This window comes from Myotis myotis, unplaced genomic scaffold (assembly GCF_014108235.1).
Source record: "Myotis myotis isolate mMyoMyo1 unplaced genomic scaffold, mMyoMyo1.p scaffold_m19_p_14, whole genome shotgun sequence".
Lineage (NCBI taxonomy): Eukaryota > Metazoa > Chordata > Mammalia > Chiroptera > Vespertilionidae > Myotis > Myotis myotis.
The window spans coordinates 30,453,508-30,468,165 of record NW_023416318.1 but is presented as its reverse complement, the minus strand read 5'-3'; the positions used below and the strand labels follow the sequence as shown (position 1 = coordinate 30,468,165).

Below are 14,658 nucleotides of genomic sequence, written 5' to 3'. Positions count from 1 at the left end.
TGCCAAGGCTAAACGACAAAACACAACTGGAACCAGTCGCACAAGGCACCTAAATGCACTAGAGGTGGGGAGAGTATTTTCCAAATTTTCTTGACCACTAAGCACTCTTTTCTGGAGGAGGCCTTGGGCCTGGTGCTCCATGGCCCCAGCTTCGGGAAATCCTGTGTTTGTTGGGTTCAACATTAAACGCAAGTGTTCTCACTGCCCGTTACACAGGTTGTAGGATTCTAGACTAAGATGCCTGGAAGTAAGCAGCAGCTATTAGAATGTTTGATGGCAGAGCTCTTCCTGTCATAATTCCTTTAACACGGCTCCACGTTTGACAGGCCTGGCAGCTGTTCCCTCTCAGACAAGTCCCAAGGTCGACAGAGAGCTTTTCTGGTCTTCACGAGTCCCTCTCAGTGACGGTCCTGGGGGTCTGGGCCAGTGCCACCCACATCCATCTGCTCAAAACACCTCAGGGGAAGTCGCTGCTCTCTGCAAAGGGGGGTGGTTGAAAGTACTGGCTATGGCCCACTTCAGGGTGCCTAAGACCTGGGAAAAGAAGATGAGGGGTTGGGTCTAAACATTTGTTTAACAAAAAATAAATGCCATAAATATCCAACAACAGGGGAGTGGTTGGGTGAACTGAGGCATGTTAGCTCTTAGAATGTCATGAAACTGTATAACACATAGAAAGGTTGTTATGATGCAACATCAGTTGAAAAAAGGCCGTAATGCAGGGGGGAAATTGTTAGCTTAGATCGGTGGCAGAGTCTCCCAGAGGATGCCTCTGTTGGGCCCCAACCAGAGGCCTTTGGGGGTGTGAAATGTGAAGCCCCCTGGGGAATGTCCTGAATGGGCTGAAAGAGTGGAGGGAGGCTACTGAATTGCATGATACAAAAGAAATCACGGAAATTTGAGAGTCAGGCTGGCAGCTGGGGAAAGTGAGGAGCTGCCAAGTAGAACATTCGGGCATTCAGTTGACATCTGTGGGCAGGAGTGGAAGGGCCATCGAGACTCTTAGAGGATTGAGCCTTCTGTTTTAAGGCATCTGCTGTCGCAGAAGCAGCCAGGGCAGCGTATTCCAACACCGAGGAAGACAGTGATCAGGAAAGGCTCCCACCCACCAGGTGGAAATCCTCAGAGCTCGGGGAGCACTGTTGGGTCTGCCACCCTACCTGGTGTATCAGGGGTCCAGCAGGAAGCAGATGGCATGCTCAAATGCATAATGCCGAACAGTTGAATACAGGGACTATTTACAAAGGTGGAGGTGAGGTGTGTGTGTGTGTGTGTGTGTGTGTGTGTGTGTGTGTGTGTGTGTGTGTATACCTCAGGGGCTGGAACAGCCCAGCACCATTAACTCCACTAGGCCTGGTGGGACCCGGGAAAGAACTGGCTGTGGGCTGGCTGCCTGGCAAGAGTTGTGACCTTCTATTGAGGGGCACAGCAAGCCCTCAATGACCCTGCAGAAAGGGAGTAAAGGAAATGATGTTATTGGCTAAATTGTGTTCCTCCGAAATTCCTGTGGAAGCCCAAACCTCCAGGATCTCAGAATGGGACTGTATTTGGAGATGGGGCCTTTACAGAGGTGGTTACCTTAAGATTAGGTGGGCCCTAATCCAGTCTGGCCGGTACCCTTATCAGAAGAGGGAATTTGGACACAGAGACGCCAGCAGCATGTACACAGAGAAGAGAGACCAAATGAGAACACAGTGAAAGGGTGGCCATCTGCAAGCCACATAGAGAAACCTCAGAAGAAACCAGACCTGCTGATACCTTGACTTTGAACTTCTAGACTCCAGAACTGTGAGAAATAAACTTCTGCTGTATATGCCACCCAGTCTGTGGCACTCTGTTATGGCAGCCCTAGCAAAGGAATATAGATGAATGCCCCGCCTTTACCATCCTCCCCTTTTCGGCCTCTGGATGGTGCCCCGCATTGGCTCTCATGTGCCTCAGCCCCTTTCTGGGGTACGGCAGGGGATTCCCCAGCACTGGACTCCATCTCAGCAGGAGGCACACCCAGGGCACACTTCAGAGAGGGGCAAAGGCTTGGGGAGCTGCCCTAGTGCCCCTCAGCCCTCAGTTCTGCCCCAGAGTCCTTGGGAGCTGTTACTTTCTACTCTGGCCAGTGTTGTCGCCTTTGTCTGTGAGCACCAGGATGTCCTCCCTACTGGATGAGACAGTCCAGGCCCCTCACTGCCCACTCAGCTCTTCTCTCTCTGCGCGTTAGAGCCCTTGCACCAGTGCCCCAGGACTGCCTGGCAGCCCACCTTCCTGCCTACCCCTCCCTGCCCATCCCTCCCTGGCCCAGCCCCAGCCCCAACCCCACAAGCCTTGGTTCTCTAGATTGGGGGGTGGGGGGTGACTTGCCCTCATTGGTTCTCCTCATGGGGATCTCAGGCTGGCCACCTGGGCGGGGGGTGGGGGGGGGGATTCTGAGAACATACCTGTCTTCCTTACACAGAACTGATACATGCTCAGCTGCTCCCGAGCCTCCTTAACTTACAGGGATTGATCCAATGGAACCAGTGACAGAGGACCGCTTGCCTCCTGAGGCTGATGCGAGGGCTGTGTGAGAATCAGGGCTGGGGCTCCGAACACGAGACATACAGCCTGTCTTACAAACAGAAATGACGAGAGGACAAGGCCTCCGGGAGAGAACCCACTGGACACCTCGCGGGGCAACTGGACTTTATGATAACAGCTCCCCTCTACTCGGCCTCCCACGTGCCTGGTGAGGGCTCTCAGGTACCACCTCCAGGACACTCCTGACGCTTCCGAGAGAGGGGTGCTGTGAGTCTCCCTGGTGTGGGTGAGGAAAGCGGGCGTGGAGGGGCCACATAATGAGCACCCAGCGCACAAATAGCAATGGCGCAGCCGGTCTGTGACCTGAGGCAGGTTCAGTCGCTGAGCTGCTGCTCTGAGTGTTCTCCTGGCTGAAGGTAGTGGGTCAGACCCTCCCTGCCTCCTAGAGAACACGCTCTGTCTCCAGAGCAAAAAGCCCTGGAGACATCCAGCGGAGCGCCCTGCCTGCTCCTGGCAGAGCCCTCAGGGCGGTGAGGCTGTCCCTGGAGTGACCAGATGGCTCTGACCACTTCGGGGCTCCACTGCGCCCGGAGCTCCTGCAGCCCTGCCCTGCCCTCCGTAGGCGGGGTTAACTGTGGGTCACGGTAGGGACAAGCCATTTCGGGTCTCCCTGCGCCTCCCTGGGGGTTATTTGAACTTGAGCACTTGACCCCCAGGATATTAAGCAGAGGCCTACTTGGTTAAAACACATTAGTCAAATGTGGGATGCCGCAAGCTGGGAGTCCTCTGGGCAGAAATGGACTCCTCCCTGCCCACTGCCCCCAGTGTCTCAGAAATGGACAAGGGACAAGCATTTCAGGGCCCCAGCTGCTGGCTTGGGAGTGGTTGGGGAGGGGAGATGCAGGCCTTTAATCTTCTTCTTCTTCTCCTTTTTCTAATCTTCCTCTTCTTGACACCAGGAAGAACTGACAGTCCTGCATTAATCAGTTCCTCCCTCAGGCAAAGAGCTGAGCTGGGAGGACCAGATGGGGCAGTTCCTCATTTCTTTCTTCTTGGAAAGCCAGAGATCTCCAAGGCTCCCATTCAGTCTTCAGTCCTTGTGTCTCTATGTTCAGGAAGTACAGGCATTCTAAGGCAAAACTAGACAACAGAAGCTTAATAACACACCAATATTATCCAACACAAACTTACATGCAAACTATCCCATCATTCCAATTGATATCACGTACTGAAGCAAGGTTCCCACAAAACAAGCAATCATAAGGTAGGCTGGCTCCAGCAATGGTTCATTTTGCAGCTTAATGACATCACCGAACTCCCAGGTTCTTTCTACCTCTCTGCTCTGCTCTCCTCAGTGCTATTGTCAGCCGTGGGCTGGTGGCTAGATGCTTGCAGTGGTTCCAGGCACAATCTCCAGAGGCTTAAGAGTTGATCTCCTCCTGTGAGAATGAGATAAGAAACCTTCCCCTGAAGCACCCCGAATAAACTTCCCCTTATATCCCATTGGCCAGAATTGGGTGACATGTCCATGCTTAAGGCAATCACAGGAAAGAGGAATAGGACCATCATGATTGGCGTGAACTAATCAGGACCCACCTTCTGGAGCTAAGAATGGGCCTAGCCCGAGCTGAAGCACAAGGCTGGCGAGGGACCAGTGGATGCCTGAATTAAATCAGGTTCTATTGGTGAGAAGGCCAGCTCAAGAGTTGGTATATAGTGGGCACCATATACTATAGTCATTTCCCTTTTCATGGTTTGCCACAGGGCACACAGCACTAAGTGGCAGAGCCAGAACTCAAATCCAAAAGAGGAGGAGAAAAGTGCTAAAGGTAAGCGGGGCTTTTCATGGTGCTCCCCAGGACAGGGGGCCCCAGATGAAGGCGCCTCCTTCTCCGGGGAACTGGCTATTTCATCATCCTGAAAGTGGGGGCCACAGCAATAGCGTTCTGGGGCAGGGGACCCCCCTCCACTCCATGGTGACCTCCTCTGCCAACATCCAGCCAGCCCAGCTACCACCTCACAGCTGCATTTTCCCACCTCTCTGTACAAAATAACTCCAGAAAGTCTGACAGCTTTCCTCTGTCTGCATTTGATTTATGGCTGCAATTACAAGCTTTCCTTCACACTGTCCGTGTGCCAGCAGATATCTCTTGCAAGTCAGCAGCACTGCCATCCAGCTCCTCGCTCCAATCCCAAGCATGAGTGTACAGAGGACCCTTCCCTCCATATCCTGAGACATGCTGCCCCCGGTGGAGCCTGGTCCCCTAGTTTCTGGGGCTGGACTGCCTGAAATGTATCAGAGTTGAGCAAAAGGTTGGAAGATCTCTTTCAACAGAGACTCTGAAAGACAGGAGAAACTACTCCCCCCACGCTACACGCACCTGGGATGGCTCAGAGCACCAGCTGCTGTCAAGGGGATCGACCTTGAGGTCTTAACCATCTTCTTCAGAGGGCTCCTCTCATCTCTAAGAACAGACAAAACTGTGGGTTCTGTTCGATTGGCACCCCATCCTCACCTCTGCCCTTTCTGGCTGCCCCTTCCTATAATGACCACTCCGCAGTCCAGGTCTCTGGTTCAAATCCTGGCTTTGCTTCTTGAACAAGTTACAACCTCTCTGTGCCCCAAGTTTCTCTGAAAATGGGATAACGATCGTACCTACCCCATAGAGCTATTCTTAGGTTAACTTAGAATAGATTTGTAAGTCCTTAGTATCTGGCATATAGGAAGTGTTCTCTAAATGTTGGTCGTTATCATTAACTGCCACTTGTGTTTGTTTTCTAATCTAGAGCAACTGTTCGTAACCACTCGCTGGGCACCTAATGCCACAGGCACAGCACAGGTTGTCCCCACGTGGTGTCTCAGTGGTCCTCACAACCGGCCCAGAAGACAACGCCCTCATCTCGCAGATGAGCAAACCCAGGCCCAGGGAGGCGGGAACTTGCCAAGCTCTCGCAGCCAGGAAGTGAGAAAACAGAAATCGCAATGCAGACCTGGCTGAGTCATTTTTTCATTACACCAACCGCCGTGCAACTCCTTTTATCTGAGTAAAAAAATGTTGGGAGGTGTGTTGGGGGAATTGGAGAAATCTGAGATGTGGGAAAGGGACATCACCCAATTAGGACACTGTTTCAGGTCACCAAGCATCCTGGCCTCCTCTAAAAAGAAGAAGTTGAGGACTGCAGAACCCTTGTGACCTCCCATGTCTGTGGCTTTTGTTGTCTGCTACCTGATTTTCCATAGTGATCTTAGGAAACTTTGTAAAAAAAAAAAAAAAAAAAAAAAAGCCAGGCATGTATATCAGGCAGGGAGGTACAGGTGTGGCTCTTGGCCTGTAGAAGAAAACAGTTCTCACTGTCTCTTTCCATTGCCTCGTGATAGTGGGTAGGCTCTTCGTGCCTGTTTAAGACCCAGTGCACTAGGGCAGGTCCCCTTGCAGACCAAGCCCGAGCAATTGGAGCCAGGGCTGAGCCCAGAGAGCAAAGGCTCAGGATCGCGCTCCTGTAGAGCAGATGTCTCCCTGGGTGTCTTTCTCCCCACTTGTTGCAGTCGCCCTACACAGCTTTCTTGCACCTTCTTCCCCGCAACCCACGCTTGCTCCATTCAGACAAGGTGAGTCTAAGTCTATTCCCGGGCAGGCCACCTAGGCCCACACATTGAGGCCCCCCACTGCTTCTGTGCCGGCCTCTGCTCAGGCGTGGCATTAGGGGGAAGAGGTCCTTTGGGTCAGGCTCTGGGAACTGACTCCGTGAGGAAAACGGTGGTCAAAGCTCCAGCCAGCAACACTGTCCTTTTGCTTTGTTTTACCTTTTCTGGGAGGGGCTGGGAGGTTGGGAAAGATTTGAGTGCCTCTATGTCCACCTGATAGCCATCTCAATCTCACTGTGACATCTTCAGGGGTTAGTGGCAGCTATACTGAAAGAAAACAAAACAAAACACCAAACCAAACAAAAACACACAACAACAACATCTTTTAAAGAAAGAAAAAAGGAGGGAGACTTTGGCCTTGAGCCTGTGGAGATAAAAAGATTGTGTCTTTGGCCCTTGGGAGTTTGCAGCTAAAAAGCCCAGGCCTTCCCCGGAGACACATGGCCTCCGATGCCAGCAGCACTGGACTTAGGGAGGCAGCCAAGTCCAAGAGCAATGGAGACATGGGCTGGAGGACAGGTGATGGGCAGGAGGCAGTGCTGGAGAGGTGGAGAGGGAGCGTGTGTCCTGTGCCCCGCGGAGCTAACAGAGCACCTGGACTTAGATCAGATGCGTTCCCGTCCTTTAATACAAGCTCTAACCACACCAAGGCAGCTCTGACAAGCCACGGGGTGTCACGCAGAAGACCAGAGTGCTTCAGACCTTCCGTCTTTGGGGTGAGGATGTGAGAGCCCAGGCCGAGGTCCAGCTGGCCAGTGGGACTGTGGGGCGGGTTCTCAGGAGGGCAGCCGTGGCTGGGGGCACAGATTTGGAAGCAGAGGCTGACCGTGCAGGGATGGGTGACTGTGTGGGGGTGGGGCTGGGTGGACGGCATTCTGAGGAGAGAGCAGGGGAGGCCTCTGGGAACACAGTGTTCTCAGGAAACAGAGGTTCCTATGGTGAATCCTGGCTCCTCGCCCCCAATAAACTTCCTGATTCTAGACTGCTTGGCCTCAGTGCTGCACTGTCCCCTGCCGTGCCTCTGTGGAGACCTACTGTGTGTCGGCACTGTGCAGCAGGAGGCCCAGCCTGCCTCCCTTTGGGCAGGCGGATACTGTGCTTCATTGTGCAGATGAGCACCCAGAGGCCGATCCCCGCCCGCAGCTCCTCAGGGTTGGGGCTGCTCCTCAGAGGGGTCGGCTTGCTTTTCGAGGCAGCACAGTCCCCAGACTGGGATGGGGCCTGCATTCTTGTCCCAGGGGAGTCAGTCACTGAGTACCTGGATGTCTAGGGGAAGGCATGTCACTTCTTTGGGCCTCCATGTTTTTGCCTGTAAACAAAAATGTTGGCTCTCAGAGCTTCCTTTCAACATCAGGGTTCTAGAGTTCCCTGTTAGGACCCAGTTGGTGCGGCCTGGCAGGGGAAGGAGGGGCCGAGGGGGCAAAGTGTTGTCAGGGAATCTGGGATGTGCTCAAGGTGGTGGTAGGAAGTGGCTCTGATGGTCCAAGACCCTCTCTGACCTTTCAACTGGGAATGTCTGCTCCCCGCTAGATATTCCTCACCCGCTACACTCCATCCTCACTTTGCACAATCAGCAGATTCCTGAAAAGCTGCCAGGAAATCGGTTTTGGGGTAATCATACCCTGTTCTTAATGTCCAGTGGGGAATGCTGTGTTGAAATACATCTCCCGTAAGTCCTTTCATAAAGTAAACCCCCCTGAACCGCCCCTACCCCCGCCCCCAGTGCACAGGGCGGGGGACTGGGGGGGGTTTCTCTAGGATACTCCCCACTTCCAGCATTCATGTTTGCTCCCCTCCAGGCTCCCTCGGGTGGGAGGTGGAAGCCAGGCTGGGGGACCCACATCTCAGAGGACATAAAGGACAAGTAATGAGATGTTTGCCCTTTGCCAGCAGGACCTGAGGCCCTGCAGCCGGTGAGTCACAGGAGTGAGTCACCCTGCATTGCGAGTGCAGATGATCCCAGGAGGAAGCATCGGGCTGGGCCATGGGAGAAGCTGGCTTTTCTCAGCTGCTCTGGGCATGTGAGTTTACCTGTGTGTACGTGTGTGTGGTGCCTGTGTGTGTGTGTGTAGTGTGCATGTGCGTGTGTGCATGTGTGTGTGTCCTTGCATGCATGTGTGTACATGGGTGCTTGAATTCCCTTGAGTGCACATGGTGCAGCACGTACCTGGAAAATTACCATTTCCTTACACAATTGGGGTAGAAATGACTGTCCCTCCATCACAAGCTTATGTCTTAAAGGTAACAGGGCCGTGACTAGTACAGGCATCAGCCTCAGGACCCATCCCTCAGTGGTACCAGGGGATGGAGGGCCTGTCCACTCAGCACTGCATCCACCCCTCTCCCTCTTCCTGGGGGCCGCCCTCGTCTACTTCTCGTCAACTTTGTCCCTATAGCATGTCCCCTGCCCCTGCACCTGGACACACTTTACAAGGCCAGGATTGGGCACAGAACCGGGAGATGGGAATTGGGACTAAGATTCCATCCTCAGGCCAACGGTCCCCCTGACCAGAGCCATATAAAGATGAAGCTGTTTTCCCCACTCTGGACTAGAAAGCAGAAAAGGCAGCTCCTGAGAGAAGGAGAAGGAGAATCAAGCAGGTGCCCAGAGGATCGGGGAGGGGAGAGATTTTCTGAATATACAGCCCTTCTGGGCCTCTGCCCTGCTGCGCCCCACCCCACACCCTGTCCTTACCCTGCAAGACCTGTCCTCACCCTGCGAGACCAGCTCTGGAGTCACCTTCTCAGCAAGGTCTTTCCCAAAACCTCAAGCAGGGCATCTCCTTCCTCCTCTGAGTCAGTCCCTCTTCTCACTAGACACATCATCAAGGTTGGATTCTGTTTTCCCACCAGACTGAGCTGCTTTTTAAATATATATATATATTTTAATTGATTTCAGGGAGAAAGGGAGAGGGAGAGAGAGATAGAAAATCAGTGATGAGAGAGAAACATTGACGGGCCGCCTCCTGCACGCCCCCTAATGGGGATCAAGCCTGAAACCCGGGCACGTGCCCATGACCAGAATCAAACCCGGGACCCTTTGGTCAGCAGGCTGACACTCTAGCCCAGGGGTGGGCAAACTTTTTGACTCGAGGGCCACAATGGGTTCTTAAACTGGACCGGAGGGCCGGAACAAAAGCATGGATGGAGTGTTTGTGTGAACTAATATAAATTCAAAGTAAACATCATTACATAAAAGGGTACGGTCTTTTTTTTCAATAGTTTTATTCATTTCAAACGGGCCGGATCCGGCCCACGGGACGTAGTTTGCCCACAGCTGCTCTAGCCACTGAGCCAAACTGGCTGGGGCTGAGCTGCTTTTTAAAAAAGTTTTGTAAATCCTCACTCAAGGATATGTTTGAATTGATTTTGAGAGAGGAAGAGAGAGAGAGCCATCAATATGAGAGACAGCAATTGGTTGCCTCCCACATGCCACCCAACTGGGAATCAAACGCACAACCTAGGGATGTGCCTTGATCGAGGATTGAACCTGCAGCCTTTGGTGTACAGGAAGATGCTCCAACCAGCTGAGCCAGGGCCAGACCGAGCTTCTCCAGGGCAGAGCTGTGGCTCACTTATCTTTGTACACCTAGCCCAGCGGGTGCACATACTGAGTGTGTTGTAACACCTTTGGGCTAATGTCCCAAGGCCAGTGTTGACCTTGACCTCCCTCTCTGTTTCCTGCAGTTAGTGGAAAGAGCCCCATTTAGCCTTGATGACCCCTGCCTCTGTAGAAGCCTGAACTCCCCTCGGCTTAGCGGGTTGAGAGCAACTGGTCCCCTTCATATGCCTCCCCACTCTACCCTGGGGAAACCGAGGCAGCAAGGGGTCTGTTTTCTGAGCTGGGGAACATTCTGAAGAACATGAGCCTGTAAGCAGAAGGGCTTGTTTCTGAATTGGTTGTGGTGTTTGGCGACCAGTAACTATTGCCTCCTGGAGCTGGCTTCAGGAAACGCAGTTTAAGGAATTCAGGGGGCCTTACCCCAAGCATGAGGGTCTTAGAAATGTCCCAAAACATATTCTATCCAAATGTGGGTACCAAGACATATTTTACAAATATGAAATCAAACTGCACGTCCTTTCTTTGTAACCTATTTTTATTCAATAGCATATTGCCAACATTTTTCATGTTAATAAACCTAGATCTAAAACTTCACTTGTTGCTGGCAGTGTTTCCATTGAAGGATGTGTCAGAGTTAGAGGTGTGTGCCGATTGTTGGCCATTTAGCTTGTCATTTTTACATTGAAAACGACACTATGAATGAACACTGTGCACATACATCTTCCTGATGATCTCCATTAGATAAGTTACAGTAGCATTGCTGGACTAAAGGGTAGGTATTGGCATTTTAAACGATTTTTTAAGCATACCACCTACCTGCTCTGCGACTGAGAGAAGATTGTAGCAACGAACCCTTCCTCCACTTCAGGCAGCCTATGAGAGCATGCAGTCCCTCACAACTGACCAGCACTGTGTCCTGTGATCCCGAAAATGGTTTTCAAAGAGGCAGTCATAGGAAATACACTTTCCCCTCTTCTGCTTAAAATACGGCTTCACAGGGGAACACCCAAACTTGCTGGGGAGGGGCTGACAGCTGTTGGACAACTGCTACCACATGCCAGGCCTGAGACATGGTCACTCTCAATCCCATCAGGTAGATATTATTGTTCCCATTTGACAGATGAGCAAGGGAAGGTTCAAAGAAGTTGGGTGACTTGTCCAAGATCACACAGCCAGGAAGTGTCCAGGGTCAGGTTCTGACCCCAGGTCTGAAGCGAAGGTCCATGATCTCCCCTAATAGCTCCTGGGGACACAGAATGATCTGGCCCTAATCCATGCCTGAGGCCTCACTTCCTCCTGGACCCAGCAAAGTCCCTGTCCTGACCCCAAACTACTTGCCTTCAAAGGGTGTACACCAAGCATGTCAAACTCATGGCCCGTGGGCCGCATGCCTCATTTATTTGACAAATGTTAGGTTTTGAGTTGACATGCTTGGTGTACACCCTGTGTTAGACTGGCATCCCTGGGTAGTGAAACCAGAGGTGATTTTTCTTATTGCTCATCTGTACTTTCCACCATGGTAATATTTGACTTATTTAATAAAGAAACAAAAGTTTTTGTGTGTTTTTTTCTTTATTTAAAAAAACTTTTTGTTGCCCTGGCCAGGTAGCTCAATTGGTTAGAGCATCATCATGATAGGCCAAGGTTGCAAGTTCAGTGCCCGGTCAGGACACATATAAGAATCTAATAGTGAATGCATCAATAAGTGGAACACAAATAGATGTGTGGTTTTTCCCTCTCTCTTCCTAAAATCAATAAATGAATAAATAATTTTCAAAAATAGAAGAAAACTCATTGTCAAGATTTTCTTGGAGAAAAAAACATAGTCCCTTCTAGTATTTCCAGTGTTTACCAATATGTACACACACACACACACACACACACACTGTAACAACCTGGGGTCGGTGGGCCATGGCTATAGGTGGAGGAAGTGGAGCATCTCAGAAACATGACTTCCAAGGGGTGACTAGGACCAAGCTCACCCACAGTCAAGTCTCCCACAACAGGCCACTGGCCTCTGAAGATGTCCCAGGGCTACTGCCCTCCTCTCTCTCCCCCAGGGACCTGACCTCCCCCAACTCAGGCTGGCTGTCTACAGCACAGGCCCTGCACCAGCCAGGCCCTGGGGAAACAGCTGGAACCAAATGACTCCAGGGGCTGCAGCTAAATGGCCAGACCTTCCAAAATAAGCAAAGGGAAGCCGAGAAAGCCAAGACTGCCAGCATCAACATCAACGAGGGAGTTGGCTGAGGGCAATGAGGCCCAGCCAGAGCCTGGGAACATGCTGCTCAGGGAGCCAGGGCTGCCGAGGGGCTGGTGTAAGAAAGAACGGGAACTGGGGGATAGAACGGAGGTCAGGGCAAGGGCATCACTCACATATCCTGGAGCACACTCTTTTTGGGACTCCCGTCATATATCTAAGGCTTAGAGGAAGTGCAGTATATATTGGGTGGGTGGATGGAAGGATGGCTAAACAGAGCAATGAATGCATCTATTGGAGGGTAAGGAATAAATAGTCCTGGTTCCTCTGAAGGTCAAGAAGACCAAGGTGACTCAAGAGTCATAAAGATGTTCCGGCTCACTGAGCCTTTCTTCCTGTTCCTGTGAATTTGCTCTAAGGAATCAATTCTGAGGAAGAAAACTGCTCTGGCCCCAAAGGATTGTGGGAGATTCACTTCTAACACAGAAAGACCAGAATGGCCTGACTGAGCAATGACCTGAGACTGATGAGTAAATCATAGTAAAACATTATGCAGCCATTCAAGTGATAGAACGACCCTGTGAGAAATAAAAAGGTAACCACATGTTTAAAATATATTTTTATTGTTGATAATATTACAGATACACATTTTAAAAATAATCTTAAGAAAAGAATTTAAAGTTTGTAAGCTTGGAGTTATTTAAAAGTTAGGCGGAAAGGTGTTTTGGTGGAAAGCACCACGCAGGCTGGGACATTAGGTCAGTGTGCAAGGCCACTGCATCTCAGACCCATCATTTAATGTCTTTAGCCTCAGTTTCCATGTCTCAAAGTGGGGGCAACAAGCAAACTCCATCTCCTGGTGGGAGGACTGCGATAGCTCTTCTATGTGAGGGGGCTTTGTAAACGCGCAGCTCATCACACACTGGTCAAAATCACATATGCCGCTGGGTGGAGATCCGAAGGAGAGCAAAGTAAATACAGCTGGAACTGGTATTCAGGGAAATACAAATAAAGACAAAAATAACACAATATTTTACCCATAAATCGATTGCCCAAACAAACACACAGATAACAGGCACAGACGGAATGTCCTCCACACCTGACTGAACTAAACCTGCACCCTGGCTGAGGCAGCCTGGACACTGCTCCCCACCTCGATCAGGCCATGGACATGGCAGGTGGGACTATGGGAGGGGCATCCAGAGACAGAGGGCTCTGCTGTCCCTGTTCCCTGGAGAAGGACTGATAAATTCACATTCACTGAGCATGGGGCACCTACCACCCGCCGGCACGTTCATGGACGATAAGATGATGGTAGACACCTACGCAGTGTTTGCTCTGGGCCGGGAACTTTATAAGTGCTTTTTCTGTGTTAACTCAATTAATCCTCATAACAGCCCATTGCGAATGATACAATTACCCACACCTGACAGATGAGATCGCCCACGGGTAGCTGGGAGAGCCGGGATTCCAAACCCTCCCCACCTCTCACACTCTCCCTGACACGCCTGCTGCAGGCTCCTGGGCTCACCAGCAGGATTGCAGGATTGCAGGGCTCTTTCCGGAGGACAGACCCACCGTTGGTCAGTATTTGGCCATGTTTCCCTGGTGAGCTGGTGTCTTTGCTGCACTGGAGCAGGGGGCCTGGCCTGGACCAAGCCTGGGGACTCTTGCCCCATCCTCTCTCTTCCCGGGTACCCTGCTCCCCCATCTCCAGGTCTCTGAGTTCTGAGTTCGGTACCCTGACCCGGCTCCCAATGCCAGGCTTTCTCCTCCAAGTTTCCACTCCCAGGAGGGTGCCCATCCTTCAGTGAAAGAGCCGAGGGCCCAGGGTCACCTGCTGGGCATTTGCTCCTTGACCTGTACAAACAGCTTAACTTCTCTGGGCCCTATTTCCTCATCTGTCCATTGAAAGGGCATATGTTTTATCCCTAGGTTTAACCACAGAGAGTTGCAGATGAGATGAGAAGGTAGCCTGAGGAGCTGTCACTCCAGCGTTCCCATCTCAGGTACAGGAGAGCCCTTGGTGTGGACTGCACTCAGCTTCTTGGCAGGTAAAGGGAAGGGCCCTACAATCCCCACCAGCCCTAACTCACAGGATCCCGGAATTCAGTGCTCAAGCAGCTATTCAGCCCCCACTGCGGGTGCAGGTGTGTGTGTGTGTGTGTGTGTGTGCGCGCGCACGCGCGCGCACGCGAGCATGAGCGCCCACTTTGGGGCCAGGTGGGGAGCGGAGGGAAATGGAAACCTAGGTGGGTGGTTCAAATAAACAATGCACTGCCCACCAGGCACCTTTGACCGTGGCCTCCTTTGACCGTGAACATGACCCCCAGGAGTCAATAGAGTCACCCCTTTTACAGATGAGGAAGCAGAAGTCATTTTGAACTTGTCCTTCCATGCTGCCCCACTAGTCTAATCAGGTGGCTGAGAGCCTGGGGCCTGGGGCCTGGGGCAGGAGGAGATGCTCTCCGGGGACCGGGTTTTGGCTGAGTCGCCTGGCCTGGGTGCCCAGTCCATAGCCTCTCCGTTACTCACTGGCAGAGAATATGACTTAATTCCCACAGGCAATTCCACCAGGCACACGAGGAAATGAGAGGGCTGTGACACAGAAGCTAAAAGCCTCAATTACCCTTCGTGACAGGAACAGAGGACATATTTATGAAGAGAGAAATTTTTGCCTCGTAAATCACACTTGTGAGGAATCACCCAAGCTGGTGACCATGGTGACAGCCAGAGGCA

The 14,658-nt window shown here is 51.8% G+C and overlaps 1 protein-coding gene across 1 annotated transcript in view; it reads right to left on the bottom strand.

Moving 5' to 3' along the window:
* Nucleotides 1–12,521: 12,521 nt before the first annotated feature.
* MCFD2 (multiple coagulation factor deficiency 2, ER cargo receptor complex subunit) overlaps nt 12,522–14,658 on the bottom strand; it is a 37,092-nt gene continuing 34,955 nt past the window's right edge. Inside the window, exon 4 of the mRNA XM_036334663.1 lies at nt 12,522–12,906. Within this exon, the coding sequence (XP_036190556.1) occupies nt 12,835–12,906 (72 nt within the window). The 3' untranslated portion in view covers nt 12,522–12,834. The remainder of the gene's footprint in view (nt 12,907–14,658) is intronic.